General features: G+C 36.5%; 1 protein-coding gene across 3 annotated transcripts in view; it reads right to left on the reverse strand.

Annotated features, from left to right (window-relative positions):
* Positions 1-330: 330 nt before the first annotated feature.
* KCNK2 (potassium two pore domain channel subfamily K member 2) overlaps positions 331-18656 on the reverse strand; it is a 90278-nt gene continuing 71952 nt past the window's right edge. For all 3 annotated transcript variants that reach the window (XM_066261362.1, XM_066261361.1, XM_066261363.1), the window contains exon 7: positions 331-1883. In XM_066261362.1, coding sequence (XP_066117459.1) covers positions 1566-1883 — 318 coding nt within the window. In that variant the 3' untranslated portion in view covers positions 331-1565. The remainder of the gene's footprint in view (positions 1884-18656) is intronic.

Raw genomic sequence — 18656 nt, forward strand, 5'->3', positions numbered from 1 at the left:
GGTTTACCATTAAGACGCTAATATGAATGCCATTTATTTAGATACCCCCCAACAGTAAAAGAAATGTTTTGCAATTATATTTAGGGAAATCATTTTCTTTCTGCATTTTCAAAAATTATATATACAATATACAGCAGATCTAAGTATGAAAATAAAAGAGTAGCAATTGATTAGGTGCCTTTATTGTAAATTTCTTCTGAATTTTGGAAACATCCAAAGAGTTACAGGCTATAAAATTAAACTAAAAAGGATTATCGGCTTTTTCTATCAAAAAACAAACACAAAGAGCTCTCGAGATTTAAATTGTGCTATGATAGCTTTGCCTCTAACATCAGAGATGAATTATGCCTGCAGTCTGCATTTTCCATGTGCAAAATCACAGTGATCCCAGTTTCGGCTTCCGTCACAACTCCAGAGGGACACCAGTGGAAGTTTGGCCTGTGCCCAGCCTGCCTGCTGCGTTACCTCCCCTCACCTGACAAATGTCACCCAAGGAAAGAAAATCAGATAACCCTTTCATACACCAAAAAGCAAATCAATGCTGACAGGATAATATTATATTTATTTAGCAAATGCTCGTCACACACTGTTTTTGCTATCTTTCTGTCATCAGAATGGTAATTCACATGAATTGTCTTAAATTGCCTCCAATGATATCCATTTTTAAAGTTTTCTTCTGTCAGATCATATCATATATATATGGATTCTCTTCTTCTACCTTTAAAAATGTATAGTTATTAACAAATGACAAATTCCAAATACTTCCAGGAAAGAAAAAGACTGGGAGCAGCCAGTTTTACCGGTCTGGTAATAATTACAATGTACCATTGGTACCTGAGTCAAATAAATACTCAGAGGGGCCCTCTGTGCACCTCATTGCTCTGCAGTGCCTTTTACGCAATGTCCATCTAATTTGGCATCTACTCCTTCTTCGGGCATCATCATGCCAGTCATTTTACACACTGTTTCCAGCAAGGTATGGTATTCTAATGGGAGTCGTGGGGTAAAGGACTGCAGGTGAGCCTAGGGGTGGGGCAGGGAAGGAGAAACCACACATTAGCTAGAGAGGTTCTGTTTCTTCTTAAGATAAGGCACTGGCAGAAAATTTCTTAGGTAAAAGGCTGCATAAGAATTTCTTGCCATTTACAAAAAGAAATGTTGTCATCCATAAGTGGTCCGTATCTAGGCTCAGTTAGGTAGACCCTGAAAAGTTAAGGACTGACCCCTCGAAGCTACATTGTGACCAGAAACAATTATAATTCATTCTGAGGCCTTATGGCACATTAGGACTAAGGGAGAAAAACAGTCTGGGCACAAAAAGGCATCAGACATTGCTTGTTTTATTCCCCTGGTCAAAGAAAGTGGACCGTTCAACAAGCATCATCAAGAAGATAGTGCTGGCTCAGACTTCCAAATTCTCTTGATGGTAGGTGACCATGATGGGTGTATCTATTTTCCCCCCTTTGGAGTTCATGCACAATTTAAAAAATGCTACCAGCAACAGTCTTAACGAGCATATAGAAGTCCTCACCTATGGCTATGCCTAAGGCTCTTCAAAGAGAGGTCTATTTCATATTTTCGATAACAGCAATTTCCTCGCCCGCACAGTGTGGCGTCAATCCGTTCAAATAGATACTTTCAGTTTTCAGTAAGGGAGGCAAGACATCCCTCTCGCTGGCTAGGTGGTTCACGGACAGGGTCCTCCTACAAGGAGTCAGCTCCTGGCTGTGGTTCCCCGCCAGTTCTGCAGACAGCTTCCGCTTAATGGAGGTGGCGCGCTGGAACTTGTCATAAATCTCCACACTCAGCCGCCTCCTGGTTTCCTTGAACTCAGCTGTGACATTGGCTGTCCACTCAGCAGCATGGGCTCTGAACTCTCCCACCTGGAGCAGACAGGCAGAGACAAGACAAAGAGACACCAACAGGACCGTCAACATTTTGTGTGCTTTATCTTCTGATAGTTGGATCTGCGGGGGAAAGAGGATGTTCGAAAGGGAGACCAGCTTGTTGTAATACTGGAGGTCTGAGCATTGATGTAATAAAACAAGATGTGCAGAGGAAAGTTGCATGTTATATAGATACAGATGTAAAAAGAAATCTATGAATGTAAACTCTTTCAATCAAATTAATTAGAGGTACTAAAATGTGCTTGTGTTTTGTGCATGAATCCTGTCTTTGAATCTTCTGATACCATAAAAGAGGCAATCTCCTGCCTTCCCTCTGCTTTCAGCTTAGGAAGCCCCAGTGAACTCCTTTTTTTAAGTGACATGGGATCTTCCTTACCTGGCAAGTAAATAACTATAGCTCTCTTGTTGTTGTTCTAACTTCTGTTGATTTTTTGTTTTAAACTTTGACATGGAAAATATAACTGATGGTTTCTGCTACGGTCTAAACATTAGTGTCCCCCCACCCTAAAATTCATATGTTGAAATCCTAATTCCAAAGGTAATGGTATTAGAAGGTGGGACCACTGAGAGGTGATTAATTCATGAGGGTGGAGCCCTCATGAATGGGATTAGTGCCCTTATAAGAGAGGCTCCAGAGAGCTCTCTACTTCTTCCCATGTGAGGACATAGCTTGAAGGCTCTGGCTATCAACCCAGTCATCCTGGTGCTGTGATCCTGGACTTCCAGACTCCAGAACTGTGAGAAATAATGTTTGCTGTTTAGAAGCCACCCAGTATGCGCTATTTTGCTACAACATCCTGATCACATTAAGTCACTTTCTAAATATGTACTTGTGTTGAAGATTTGAATTATAAGAGGAGATATCTATATACATCTATTTCAACATGATGTGTACTTATACTTGCATAGTCAGTTCCAACAAAATGGAAACTGTTCAAATATCCTCAGAAGGTAGCCTCAAACTGTAAGAATGGCTATTATCAAAAAGACAAGAAACAACAAGTTTTGGCAAAAGATGTAAAGAAAAGGTGACCTTTGTGTACTGTTGGTGAAAATGCAAATTGGTGCAGCCACTTTGGAAAACAGTATGGAGATTTCTCAAATAATTAAAAATAGAACTAACATATGACTTGGCAATTCCTCTTCTAGGTATTTATCTGAGGAAAATAATGGCTCTAACTCAGAAAGATATATGCACCCTCATTTTCATTGCAGCATTATTTACAACAGTCAAGATATGGAAAAACCTAAGTATGCCTCAATGGATGAATGGATAAAGAATATAAATATATATATGTTATATGTTATATTATATATATATGTAATACACACACAAAAATAAACTACTATTCAGCCATGAAAAGAATGAAATCTTTCCTTTTGTGCCAACATGGATGGACATTGAAGGCATTTAAGTGAAATAAGTCAGACACAGAAAGATAAATACCATGTGATCTTATTTATATGTAGAATCTAAAAAATAAGAAAAAAAAGAAAAAAAGATCATAGATATAGAGAACAGACTGGTATTTGCCAGAGATGGGGGATGGGGAGAGAGTGGGGGAAATGAATGAAGGTAGTCAGGGAGTCAAAAGATACAAACTTCTAATTATAAAATAAATAATTCATGAAGATGTAATATACAACATGGCAACTATATTAATAACACTGCATTGCCTATTTGCTAAAAGTATAGATATTAACAGCTTTCATCACAAGAAAAATATTCTATAACTATATATAGTGACTGATGTTGACTTATTGTGGTGATCATTTTGCAATACATACAAATAGAGAATCATTATATTGTACTCCTGAAACTAATGTAATGTTAATTAAACTTCAATTTAAAAAACTAAAAAGTCCTGAAAAATGATTGAGAATGTTTGAGTCAATATTTCTGAATCATAACTCTAACTTATTAAAGTATAATTCCTTATACTTTACAGTCCAGTGGTAGTCAACCTGGTCCCTACCGCCCACTAGTGGGCATTCCAGCTTTCATGGTGGGTGGTAGCGGAGCAACCAAAGTATAAATAAAATGATAGATTTAACTATAGTAAGTTGTTTTATAAAGATTTATTCTGCCAAACAGCGAAAATCCAACATAAAGTACTTGGTAAGTAATTATTATATGCTTTAACTTGCCGTAACTCTGCTTTATAAATTTTATAAAGTAAAGTTACTTCCCTACTTTATAAATCACCATTACTGTGGAACCGGTGGGCGGTTAGAAAATTTTACTACTAACAGAGATACAAAAGTGGGCGGTAGGTATAAAAAGGTTGGCTACCCCTGCTTTACACTGAGGTAGAGTGAAAGAGACGTATTTTCCCATGTATAAGACGCACCTTAATTTTGGGGCCTGAAATTTGAAAATAAAAAGGTATTACATAAAGTTTTTGAACTCAAATTTTATTCATCATAAAATTCATACAACTCTTCATCACTTTCAAAACTCCCATCCATTAGCTTGTCCTCATCTGTGTCTGATGACGAATCACTGTCTTTACCAATGAGCACAAAAACAAGCACAAAAAAGTGGGAAATGCAAGTAAAAAAATCTGCTGCCACTGTATAAGACACACCTAGTTTTTAGACCCCAAATTTTTTGAAAAAAAAAATGCATCTTATAAATGGGGAGATATGGTAATTCCCTGTCCTGATTTTCATATTGATTGTTCATAATTTTTTTTTTAATTCACATTCTTTTCTCTTTTTTTTTCATTTTTTAGAAAGGAGAGAGAGAGGGGGAGAGAGAGAAGGGGGGGAGGAGCAGGAAGCATCAACTCCCATTTGTGCCTTGACCAGGCAAGCCCAGGGTTTTGAACCGGCAACCTCAGCATTTCCAGGTCGACACTTTATCCACTGTGCCACCACAGGTCAGGCTGATTGTTTATGATTTGACTATTGGAAGTCTCCTTGTCTCTACCCCAGGTCAATCCCTTTATTGTGTTAGTAACAGACAGTGTCACAGAACCTAAAGAGAATTTTCATTGTTCTCAGTTTGAAAATTTTAAAAATAATTGCAGGTCGTAAATGATGACAATGTGGATGGACCTTGAGAACGTTATAATGAGTGAAATAAGTAAATCAGAAAAAGCTAAAACCGATATTATTTCACACATAGGTGGGATACAAAAGTTAGACTCATGGACATAGATAAGTGCAGTGGTTACTAGGGGAAGAGGGAATGGGAGAAGGGGGAGGGGGTTGCAAGAAGGGTGTTAAGAGGGACAAATATAAGGTGGCGGAAAATAATTTGACTTTGGATGATGGATTTACAACATAATCAACTGTTCAAATGATGTAGATGTTTACCTGAAATCTATGTACCCTTGTTGATCAATGTCACCCTGCTAAACTTAATTTTCTAAAGTAAAAATATAATTGCAGGTCTTTTAAATGTTTGGTTTGTATCAACTGCATTTCTAAAATTACTTTTCTCCAAATAACCCTGCAAAATGCCAGCTGCGTTTCTTGCCAAGAGAGTAAAGCTGATTTGTGAGAAGCAGTACTTCCTTATATTTTCTATTTCTCTCTAATCTGTTTCTGAGCCACACTTTCGTGATCGGAAGACATAATCCAACCCTGACTTTTGATAAAATAAATTCCAAGGTGCATGTCATCTAAAAGTGTCTGCTCCAAAAGACATACGTCACTCTGTCCCCACCAGCTGGGGTTGCCTGAAACGACACTGTTGAGTCTTAGCTAACATGTAAGAGGCTGTAGTTTTAACCCATGCTGTTGCATAGTTCTGTTTCCTATAAAATTCAACAAACATTCACTGAGAAGTTGAGCATTAAACTTGCTGCCTCATATATCTAGATGAATCTGCGAAATCCTTCAAATTTAGACTAATTCTAACTTAAATTTTGTTTTTTGACCATTAATAGATGAGTAATCATCACATTTTGCTACTACTCTAAACTATTTTCATAAATGAATATCTCAGCAACATTTTTCCAATTATGTGCAGGTAGCTACTTTACAGTGCAAATTTATAGTATGATGTGGAAATGTGGCAATAGCAACTCTGCCTGTCCTCTCTGGCAAGATAGCAATTTAAATTTTCTTTCTCTCAAAGCCCTCACCAATCATTTCCCTTGAATCTTTCTTCTCATTTTTACTTCATGCCCAAGACCATGTTTTTTGGCTGTCCTACAATCTTTAAAAGTCATTTTCTCTCTACAGATCTTATCCTGCCTTATCTATATTCTCTATTCTAATTGGCTTTAATTTTCCTTCTTATATAATTCTTAATTAACTCTGAGTAATAATCACTTGTTATAGGTTAGCTGGTCCCTTTCATGGAGTCAGAACTGGCTGAGGTATTCCATCTAAAACCCTGTAAGGGTTTTCCTGTTACCAACAGTCAACTCAGGTACCCGTGGTCCCCCCTTATCTGTGGTTTCAGTTACTTTGGTTTCAGTTATCCACCATTAATCAGTCTGAAAAAATTACATGGAAAATTCCAGAAAGAAACAACTCATAGATATTAAATTGGGCGCCATTTTGAATAGCACGGTGAAAACTCCTGCTGACCCCTGGGGGGAGGTAAATCATCCCTTTGTTCACCCAGCACTTCCATGCTGTAGACACTTCCCACCCATTAGTCACTTAGCAGCCATCTTGGTTATGAGACTGACTGTTGTCAAGACAACAGTGCTTATATTCAAGTCACTCTTATTTTACTTAATGATGGCTCCAAAGAGCATGAGTAGTTTAAACTTGACCATAGGCTTGTATATACGGGGGGGAAAGTATACATAGGGTTCAGTACTATCTGTGGTTTCAGACATCCACTGGGAGTCTTAGACTGTATCCCCCATGGACAAGGGGAGACTGCTCTATTTGGATAATACTAGCAAGAACTTCCATTTTTCTTTAAAAGATATTCTATTTACTTGCAGATCTCATTGGTTTTGATGTGGGCAGAATAACCCGGATGAGCATGTATGGCCACTCAGTAATTTTCTTCACCAGGGCTACAACTGGAGAGCTTTTTCTCATCTTTGACCAAGGCTTGTTCCTATCCTTTGACAGTGGGATTTTCATTTACTTTTCTCAGATGCTTACATACCTTAATGATTTGAGGAAAGTTAAATAGTAAAAGCAGGTAGATGAGTTGAAAACATTAAATCTGTAAAAATAATTTGAAGTGTATTTTGCACTTTACTTTCAGAGGGTGCCTAGACTATAATTCCCGATAATTATCATTAATTCATTTTCTGAAGTATTGACATTTCATTGTGCTGTTGAACTGTATTGTTAAAGGGAACAATTCATTCTCTTTACCAACCAAGGTAAAAAAAGAAAAACTAAAATAATTACTAAGAGCCACATTATCTTGACAGAACAGTACATGATGTTTTTCTTGGGTTTTCAGACAAGTATATGTAAAATTCATAAGGTCTCCTTAGTCTAAACTGCTTTTTCTAGTTAACAATTTCTCTATTTCTTAATATCACACATATTAACATAATTTTATAAAGGTTAAGCACAATAGTTTTAATAAAAATGATGTCAAGAAAAATAATAATATTAATATGATTTTAAATAATATTTTTCTTCTAAAAATTTGAAAATATTGTATCTCATGTATATATACATAATGTTGTTGTGCAGCTTCAAAACCAAACATTCATTTGTTGTAGAGTAAATACAACTTCTTAATTTTTGTCATTGTAATAACACAAGGTCATTGTGTCACTGGCCATCTTTGAAATTCTCCCGGGTGGTTTGGTACCAGGGTTCCTTTAACAGTACATTTTATGAGCTCCTCTAACTTACACAACAGCTTATTGTACTGTAAAGATGGGACTGTGAAAAGTCATAAAACAATAGAAAATACTTTAGGTACTTTTTATGAAATTCCACATACTCTGGCGTGATTGAGTTATAGTAACTAGATATTTGTCTGTTAGCACACTGGAAAACTCTGTAACTGGAGGTGGGAGTGGAGAGGGAGAATGATCATCTGGTAAGTTCTTAAAAGTGTATAGCTATGAGAAAAAGACCAAGTCAAAAGTAATAACTGAATGAAGGGGTAGGCTGACACCTTAAAGCATTCTCCACAAAATAAATTCATTATATAACTAGATCCAAACATTAAATGATGTTTCAAAACTGACTCAGGAAGCTTTGATTTAATTATAGTTTACCAATAACAAAAGAGCATTTTATGCTGATTATAGGAATAAAAGACCTGGTCACTAAAAAAAAAAAAAAAAAAGGTCTTGTTTCCTTTCCTCTTCCATTTTGCTTCCTAAACAAGTCATCCCCAAGACAGTCAGGGGTGAGTGGAACAAGAGAGAAAAGGGCAGGGGTGTTAAGGAAGGGCTGTGAGCCAGAGTAGACTGTCAGAGCTAGACCAGCTAGTCCCCAGGAGGGGACTCAGGACACAGGGTGGCAGCCCAGTGTCAGCGGCAGCCTGAGAGGGGTGAGGAGGACGACCTTCAACAGGGAGGCTCAGTATACAGCGCTGGGGACCAAGTACAGTGGGGAGGGCAGCCCTCTGGGTGGGATGGTGGCAGGAGTGGCGATTCAAGCCCAGCTACATATAAAGAGACTGACCAAAACATATATGAGAATAACAGCAATCACTGTAAGAGAAAGGAATTACAAATAGAAAAATACAGAAAACTGGAAGGAGCTCATGTGCTGCACTGGAATTAGGGATACTGGGATGAACCCATGGTTTTCAAAGTATATGGATATAAAAGAAACATAGACAGAAATATGTATGTGCATAAATATAAAACACATTTCTTAGCTCTGCCTACCTGGTACTATCAGGGGTACCAGGGAGCAATGACGACCCCATTAGCAATGAGCACCCAAATCTTCATTTCTAAATACCATCATCCACTAAAAGAAACCATGACTCCTTGAAGAAATTCATGTTTCCAGGACTGGTTGACATTTACAGAAATCCTCTGAGGTAATGGACAAGTCATGTATAGCTGTTCACTTTGACAAAGATGAAATGCAGGAAGGAACAATAGCAGTATGACATGCAAAGGTATTTCCAAGAACTGCGTCAGATAGAAAAAAACAGTAAGTGATGTGAATTTACCCATCAATTTCATGGCCTTTGCCGTTATCTTTTTATGCTTTTCCTTTCCAACTCTTTGAAATGGTATCAATTAAGGACAGTAAATTTCTGGAAGAAAATACACCATCTATAAAATTATCATAAAAGACACAGCTCTGCTTTAAAACACATTACTGCCAGAGATTCCCAGTCCATATTCTATAATATAGACTATAATCTGTACCATAATATCAATTTATAGATGTGCTGTCCACTCCAGGGGCCTCTGCCATTCTGGCTATTAGAGACTTCACATATGGCCAGTCTGATCTGAGATTTTTTGTAAGTGTAAAAATATAAACCAGATACCAAAATTTTATTATAAAAATACCTCAATCATAAATTTTATATTATTCCAAATGATAGTAGTCTAGATGTATTAGGTTAAGTAAAAAATATTATTAAAGTTAATTTCATCTATTTCTTTTATTTTCCTAATGAGGCTAACAATAAAACATAAAGTGACCTATGTGGTTTGCATTTCTGTTTTGCGTTATATTTCTATCAGACAGCCTGGTCTGTAGAATGTCCATCCATTGTGCCATCCTTAAATTGGACCACACAGAATAATGCTTTTATTGTTTTATGAATGTGTAGAAAAACTTTCAGGAAGAAATGCAAGAGTAATCACATATTTTTGGAAAATAATGCAAAACCAAACATTTCAACAAGTAAAAGTAGCAGAGGATTAAATAATGCAACGTGTTCATAGCACGTGACCAAGGTCTCAGGGCCACCTTTCCCAAACCCAGGAAATAATGCCAAATTGCTTCTATAGAAATGGGACTTGCTCTGTCTTTCAAGAGTGCCACTGTATTTCTATCCACATGGCCAAACTGTAATGAGGCTGCCTAAGAAAGGAAAAAGGCAGGGAATACAGAAGGAACAGTGGAAATATTGAGTAAGAGACAGCAAGGCCGGCTAGCTCTCTCCCGAGAAGAGCCCTGGGGGGCTTACGCTGGGTATCGTAAACATGGAATCAGAAATACCGTGAACCTGTCTCCCCAGCTGTGTCCACCAATGACTTACAGATTTATAATTCAGAGAAAAACAAGTCCATTGAAGGTAAGGATAAAACATAGGAAGCATCCATGGTAAGAGGATAGTCAAAGAGCTATATTATAATATTCCTTCAACAAATACCTCTGAAGTGTCTTGAAAGGCAGCATGGTGGGCACACACACCTCCACCTCTCACCTGCGGAAGTCGGAGCTCTCCAGAGCACCTGCTAGGACTGCACACAGGCAGTCCCTGGGTTACAGATGGAGTAGGTTCTGTAGGTTTGAAAATGTTTAAGTACATATCTATATACACAGAAAGGTAAAAATAAATACTGTATTAAGACAAACATCTGTCTAAGTTGCATTTGAGAGGTAAATGTACCTGTTTTAATTTACATACAAATTCAACTTAAACACAAACCTATATAGAATCTATTTCATTCGTAACCTGGGAACTGCCTGTAATTAGTAAAGAACCTCACCAAGAGAAGCAATGAAAACAGAATCCCTTCCTTTCCACTGCTAATTTCCTTGGGCAGACTGGTTTCTATATATAGCATTTATATCACCTTAATGCTTTAGAGAACACAATTTGACCTATTTTTGTCTAGATCCATTAACAGACAGCTTTGTTATACCCAATGGGTTTCTATTACACCTTGGTCTGGTTATTTTATGAAGCCTGTGTTACCATGAGTTCTAAAGGGGTAAGGAATAGTCAGGAAGGTGAGAAAAGGCAGGGTGAAGCAATGACAAATCTGAATACCCATCCAGGTATCTTGCCAGTGTTACTTAAGATTTTTGATTTGACACTAACTGCAAACCCAGCTTCATTATCGCTCACATTACACCGGTGCTCAGAGTGGGCACTGAGACGGAACTTTTGCCTATGTCTGATGGTAACAGCTTCAGGGCTTGTAACAAAGCTCTCAAAGCCTTTAACTATTCCCAAGTTCCCCTCTCACTAGCCTCCTTCTCTTCTTTTCCTTCAGATGTAAAAGTTGATTGCTTGTACTTTTTCAATATTGGAAGATAGCCCTTTGTAGGGAAAGAGAAAAAAAAACAGCCGATTAACCAATTCATTTTTTTCTAGTTTAAAAATCTCTTTAAACTGTTAGACTCTCCAATCAGAGAGGAGCTACACCTCTGATTGTTTCGTGAGACAAGATGCCCAGTTCCCTGAGAGCTTTGGAAAATACGAGAATATCATACTATTCGTGGGTGCCAAATATGGACAAATGGAACTTATTTTTAATAGTAAAGAAGTTCAAAGAAGCAATGATAAATTATACATGTCTAAAGTTGTTTCTGGCTCAATCAGAAGTGTTAAATAAGGCATGCTTCCAGAGACTCACAAGGAGACAATAGGAAAATATGAGTTAAACATAGAATCTTTATCAAATATGAAATTCGAGAACTTTCCCAATTTCCTAAGAACTTTTGAAACAACACTTTTCAGTTATGTGCTGTCAACTTACAGAACTTCCAATCAGTACAACCTCCAGTTTATTTGGCACAATATGGGTTCTAGAGGCAACCTAAAATTATATGCCTGACACTTCCTCTGTTTATGTTAAGGAAGTACTGTTTTATGAGATCCAGCTTCAGCATATTACTATATAATAATAACCATCATTTGTAATAATTCTACAGCTTGCAATGCTTATAAATTTGGGGGAACACATTTGTAAGGTTGAATCTGCTTATTTAAAATAAGAAGAGTGCTCTAACTTGGTCAGTTTCCATTAGTCCAGTGGTTCTCAACCTTTCTAATGCCGTGACCCCGCAATACAGTTCCTCATGTTGCGGTGACCCCAAACCAAAAAATAATTTTGGTGGCTACTTCATAACTGTAATTTTGCTACAGTTATGATTTGGAATGTAAATACCTGATATGCATTATGTATTTTCCGATGGCTTTAGGCGATCCCCCCCATGTGGGGTCGCGACCCACAGGTTGAGAACCGCTGCATTAGTCCTCCTTCACAAAACCAGTAACGATGGCCTCACTTTCCCAATGCATGAGAAGAATTGCTTGAAGCATGTGAGGTTTCCCACTGATCATACGCAGGGTAAGAAAACTTTTTCTCTTTTGGATATAACATTTCCCGTTTTAATAGGCTATAAATATTAAGTTGCTTTAGATTAGAATATCTAATATCATATTTAATAATATAAATGTCCATCTCTATATTAGGGGAGGGCATATTTGCATATATTATACATGTATAATATATATTATATACTGTATTATTATTGTGTCAACCTAGTCTTCTACTGGTTTGGTTCCTGAGTGATAAGCAGAATCTTGTAATATGCCACCAAGCTGGGGGTTGAGGAGCAAAATGTCCAAGAGGGGACCCTTTCAAAAGATGACCAATGGACTCTAGGAGCCATATTGCCTGCTTACCCAGCAAAAAGTTTTCTTTTTCTGTCTGTAAGTCCTTTGAATTATCCTCCAGCTTTCCATAAAGTTATAAATTGGTTCAGCCTCACATTAGCTGTGTTATGGGGAATAAAGTAAGGGATTTATATTCATGATTGGAGTGTTTGGCCCCAGAGAGGATTTCGGTGTCAGGAGAAGCAGTTATGGCATGGCCAAGTGAGAAAAGATTCAAGCTACAGTCTAGAGTGACAAGAGTAACAGGGATAGATTTCCAGAACATCCAACCAGAACAAATTGCTCTTTGAGTGGAGATGACATAATCAGTCTATACATAAACAAAACAGAATTTGGAAAAGTTTTTAGCCAAGTAATAACTAAAGAAAGTATAGTGCAAATATCTAGCCAAATATAATTTTGACTAGTGTATAGAACATAATCTAATGTATAGATTATAATATGAAAAGTCTATTCATAGAAAATGGTTTGTAAATACAGTTCCTGAGAATATTAGATTGAAACATATGAAATTATAATTCTTAAGGTAAAAAATAGTTGAATATTAACAATTTTATATGGTTCAACCTAATAAATTTCAAAGTGATATTATATAAGAATAGCCTGCTCTTTACATCTGTGTTTACTTTGGCATTAGGAGTTGGTTTTATGAAACAAGATCAGTCCAGAAGGCTTTGTTTTGGAATGTTTACATATAAAACAGATTTAATATTATTCAATATCAGAAACTGCATTTTCACAGGAACAGAAATATCGTATCTGGTCTCCATACAAACTTAAAATCCATCTATAATTTCTTTAAAAATCAGGTTTTTCTGTTTTATTTCAACTCTTACTCGATGTTTCTATTTTCATGAAGCCACTAGCAAACCTTAAATATGGTAAATGCAGATAACATAATAGTTTAAATAATATATATGAAGATAATATATCTAAGTCCATCAGAGATTTGGAAACTAAAATAAAATAAATTCTCCAAATGATGATGATAATTTTAACTCTTTCCTTCAATTAGATCAACAATGTTTATGGAGTTTTACTGGATTAGTGAGGATAGAAGAAGTTAAAATTGACAACAAACAGCCTTTTAATCTTAGTGGTTTCAAGAAAAGGTTAATTTCTTGCTATGCTAATGCCCATGGCAGGGGCGCTGCTCACTGTGCTTACTCAGGGACCTATGGCATGGCACCATGACCTCCTATGGTCACTGTGCCAGAGGCAAGTATGCTCTTGAGGGTCATAGGCACAGTTCAGTCTTCTTCCCATTCCCTTACATCAGTTCTTCCCACAATTCATCATTCAGAACTATTCATACAGTTCACCAACCTCAAGGGAGAGGAAGTTCAATGCTAGTGTGTCTGAAAGGGGAGAGAAATAGAACTATTTCATGAGGAAGAACAGCGGTTCTCCTTTGTTCAGAAAATAGATTTTATACATCTGTGTCTGTCTGTGTGTGTGCATGCACACACACACATTATTAATTGGAAATATTTCTTTGGTTCAAATCAGTGTGAGAAAGGAAGAACTAAGTTCCCTTACTACAATTAGGGTGCCATCCACTGAACACTAAATAACTACCATGCTTTGTTGTAAAAGATGATCAAATAATCCCTGATTGAACTTCAATGTTTCTCCTCTTTTCTCAGCTCAAACCAACCACAAATATTCTTTTAGAAAGCCATCTATGAAGAGGAACTATAAAACAAATTCATTTTGTTGGGCCAACTTTGTAAGCACGCTTGTGTTCTCATCAAACACGAGTTTCATTTTTTGTAAAATGTGATTGATTTTAGCTCTGAATCTAGGCAAGCACAGTACTTCAGTTTGATGCAGAACGTCCAAAAACAATTTTAAAAGCCAAGTTCATAGTGCCTGCTTTTCCTAACACAAATTCTCAGAACAGATGACAGTTTCAAAACAGTCAAGAGAGATAGATAACATTATATCTCGATGCATTTAATCCCCACAATGTGCTCTCTAGCTAAAAAAAATGAAATTACTTATAAAGGGCTCTGAGGCAAAAACTATTAACTTATTTTTTTATTATGAACAAATGAATAGAAAAATGACTCTCAATTGCCATTACCAGATTGCATTCTGTGAAATACTTGAAGCAAAAAGAAGATACAATTTATAAACAGTGAGGGTTCAAATTAAAATCTAAAAAGAAAAAAGAAAGAAAGAAAAATCTTCCTACATGTGTTTATTTTTTAAAGTAACAATTGAAATACTCTCTTGGTTTCATAAAAGTAAAATACAAATGGATTCTACCTCGGTCACATCAGGACCCCAGATAATCTATGGCTCTAATTCCAGAAGAGAATTAAGAGAACGGTAATGCGTAGCTTTAAGAAACATCTAATGTAGAAACTACTTTTCAAGTCCACAGAACATCCAACATATTTAAAATTCCTATACCTACTTCTCTCTAGGCTATTCTGGAGTCTGGGTTTGTGGTTAACTTCCAGCAATAAAATACCATAATGTTTTCTTACTTATTTTTTTTTGTTTGCATTTACCTACTTCAACCAAATAAGATGTTCAGGCATGTAAGCACTCAAAGAGTTTGATGCCCAAATAGAACAATGTATGATGATATAGAGATACTTGTTTAAGAACTTTACAGGATTGATTTAGGACAATATTTGATACTAATTTTTCTGAAGAAAAGAACAAGCATTTAGTAAGCATTTGTCATACCCATACTATACCCACTGAGTCTCCAAGCAGTCCCATAAAGGCGATTACATCTTTAATTCCTTTAATTTTATAAGGAAGTGGAGAGTCAGAAAGATTAAGTATTTCGGTGAAGTTTTCAGAGCTAATAAACAGTTAAGATAGAATTAAGTCTCAGTTCTATGGTTTCCAATGCCCATGCATTTTCCAGAAATCATTTCTATTCATTTAAAGGTTATAACTTTAGGTTACAGGATTTATTGATCTATATGGGAAGACAATTAGTGATCAAACTATTCACAAAGCAATTCTTTGCAGCTATACAGAAACAGATGGGTTAGAGTCGGGTACTTATTTCTATTATTGATATGACCTATATATAATATAAAAAAGAAGAAGAATGAAAGAATAACAAACTCATAACCAAGTTCTTGAGCCTTTGGAAGGCAGCATAGCAAAAAGGCTAGAAGACTGGGCTGAGAAGTCAAGCCATCTGGGATGATTACTGACCCTACCACTTACCCATTAACTAGCTGTGTAACCTTAAGCAAATCACTTTATTCACCTCCCTGTACTTCAGTTTCCTTATTAGCAATTGTTATTTGACAGAAATTATTACTTCAAATCATTATTTAATATTTTAAAAAGAAATAAACATATTCTAGAAGAAAATCATTTCTACTTTTTACCACTCTCAAATCCTATTTTTGGTATCAACGTTGACTTATAGAAAACTGCCAAACATCAGACCCTCAAAGGTTCATAGTGTTCCACATCAGACTGAGACTGTGCACAGACACATAATTTAGGGTCTTCTTTTTACAGAAATGACTATTCATAAAATTCACCTGGAAATTAGACATGCACTCATGTGAGAGAGTATCCTTTGTTTTTTCACATTTTCTGTTAAATCTGTGACCAAATTTTGTCACTTCCCTAAACCACATTTTAAATTAGAAAGCACACATCTGTTCAAATTGACAATTTCATATCAACTGGCTCCACTGTCTGGAGCAGCTGCAGCTCCGGCGGGTTCACATGAACTTGCTCATGGCCTTTCCCCACTTGAGCTCCCTACAGATGCGTCACCAGAAAGGACATGTTACTCACAAGGCAGGGTAGAAGCCAAAAAGAAAAAGAAAAAAAACCCAAAAAAACAGTTCACTCCTTTTCAGCATTTAATAGCATGAAAACACAATAATACATCTGAGACTTTTGGTGGAGAATCCTGAAGATCACACAGAAGTAGGCACACAAACTTGTTTTTCATGTTGAGTAAACAATTAATGTAGAATTTATCTCAGAGAATGGTGTTATGGCCTGAAATGCATTCTCCACAAATTTGTATGTTGAAGCTGTACCCTCAATATGACTGTATTTGGAGATAAGGCCTTACAGGAGGCGGTTAAGGTGAAATGAGGTCACAAGGATGGAGCTCTAAGCCAAGAGCACCGGTGTCCTTATACAAGAAAAGCCACCAGGGCTCTCCCTCTCCATGCATTTACACAGAGAAGGGCCATGTGAGGACACATCAGGAAGGCACCACCTGCAAGCCGAGGAGAGAGACCTCCCAGAAACCACTGCTGCTGGCACCTGCAGCCTCCTGCACTGGGAGGAAATAAAGTTGTTATTAAAGCCACCCAGCCTGTGGTGTGGTGTGATGGCAGCCGAAGCACTGGGACAGGTGGTCATCGCATTACTCTGGGGAAGTGTGCTGATGCTCTGTCCCAGTGAGCCCCAGCCCCAGAGCAGTGGCTCGTCACATACAGCTTTTAAAACTTTAATCAAATATTCTTCTATATTAAATTCACCAATGTAATAAAGATAAAATTTTACCCTTGTTCTATATTTGCCTTAGTGGCTTTCAAACTGTGATCCATAATTATATTAGCATGTACATATGCATGTATATACACAATATAGAGTATGTTTATAATATATGTGTAATATATATATTTCACAAAATAATACAATTTTTAACTAACTATAAGAGACATTCTGCTCACTTATGTTTTATTTAAAAAACTAAATGCAAGTACATGTTTTGTTTTTTTTTTAAAAAAAACCATTTGAAACAAAGCCAATTTATGGCTAGATGTTTGAGAAATTCTCTTTTTAGCTATGTCATCTAACATCTAAAGTAGTTCCTATTTACAATTTCTTTTTTCTCTTAGCATCTTAGAATCTTTTAAAGAGCACTGAAAATACATTGTAGTGGAAATAATCACAACTAATTCTCTCCCTCACCCTTTTCCCTCTCCCTTCACCCCAAACATTGAGCCTAAGACTAAGGGAAATCAGTTGGAAGCTGGTACAAAACAGAACTGTTCACATGATTTAAATTAGAATGTCAAGCATATTATCTTGCTGATTCGTTTATAATAAAACGAGTTCAGTTTTACGGTACCACAAAGATACAGATGAATGCTTAACATGTGAATTCCCAACTGAGAAATATATAAATAATATCCATGAAGGGAAATATTGGGTAACCTTCACTCTTCCTAAATACCAGAGGTACCTTTAGAAAGTATATGATTTGAGGAGTTTCAAATAAAATTATTTGTTTGTATAGAGAAATTAATTTTATAATTTCCTATCTTATTCTATTTCTTTTGGATATATATTAAAAAAAAAACAACACTTGTGTCAATCAAAGATTTTGATACTGGTGTCTCTTGGCCTCTGAACAGCAGATAATGAAGGAGGGGGGATAATTAAAAGAAGAAATGGGTACTTGAGGTACAGGTTTTAGAGATTTGTTGTTCTCTGGAAAAATTATTAAAGTTGGCTAAGACCCAGAAGCAAAAAATTCAGAATTCATAATAAAACCCTACTCTGTCACACTCAAACTAATAGTATTTCTGGATCTGAAAATATAAAATCAAAATTTAATTTTCAAACTATAAAATTTTAAAATTAGATTTAAATTCTCCAAAATGTCATGAGCCAAAATTCTAATGTTCCTTTCTATATATATATAGTTGTTCAAATGAAGTAAAACATTTTTTTAAATTTTATTTATTTATATATTTTTTACAGAGACAGAGAGTGAGTCAGAGAGAGGGATAGACAGGGACAGACAGACAGGAACGGAGAAATGAGAAGTATCAATCATTAGTTTTTCATTGCGCGTTGCAACACCTTAGTTGTTCATTGATTGCTTTCTCACATGTGCCTTGACCGTGGGCCTTCAGCAGACCTAGCAACCCCTTGCGGGAGCCAGTGACCTTGGGTCCAAGCTGGTGAGCTTTTGCTCAAACCAGATGAGCCCACACTGAAGCTGGCGACCTCGGGGTCTCGAACCTGGGTCCTTCCGCATCCCAGTCTGACGCTCTATCCACTGTGCCACCACAGGTCAGGCCAAACATTATATTTTTGAGTAGATAAAATTTGTACATAAAGAAATTGGCCATAACGCATACAGCTTTGGGACACATATGTGTGTGTACATCTGTACTAGCACACACTTATGCAGACATAACATAAAAGGAAATAATTGAATAAAGTAAGAACAATTCAACATTATATAGCACAGTCACTTTTTCATACTACTGATATCTAGACACAAATAT

Source organism: Saccopteryx bilineata, chromosome 2 (genome assembly GCF_036850765.1).
Source record: "Saccopteryx bilineata isolate mSacBil1 chromosome 2, mSacBil1_pri_phased_curated, whole genome shotgun sequence".
NCBI lineage: Eukaryota > Metazoa > Chordata > Mammalia > Chiroptera > Emballonuridae > Saccopteryx > Saccopteryx bilineata.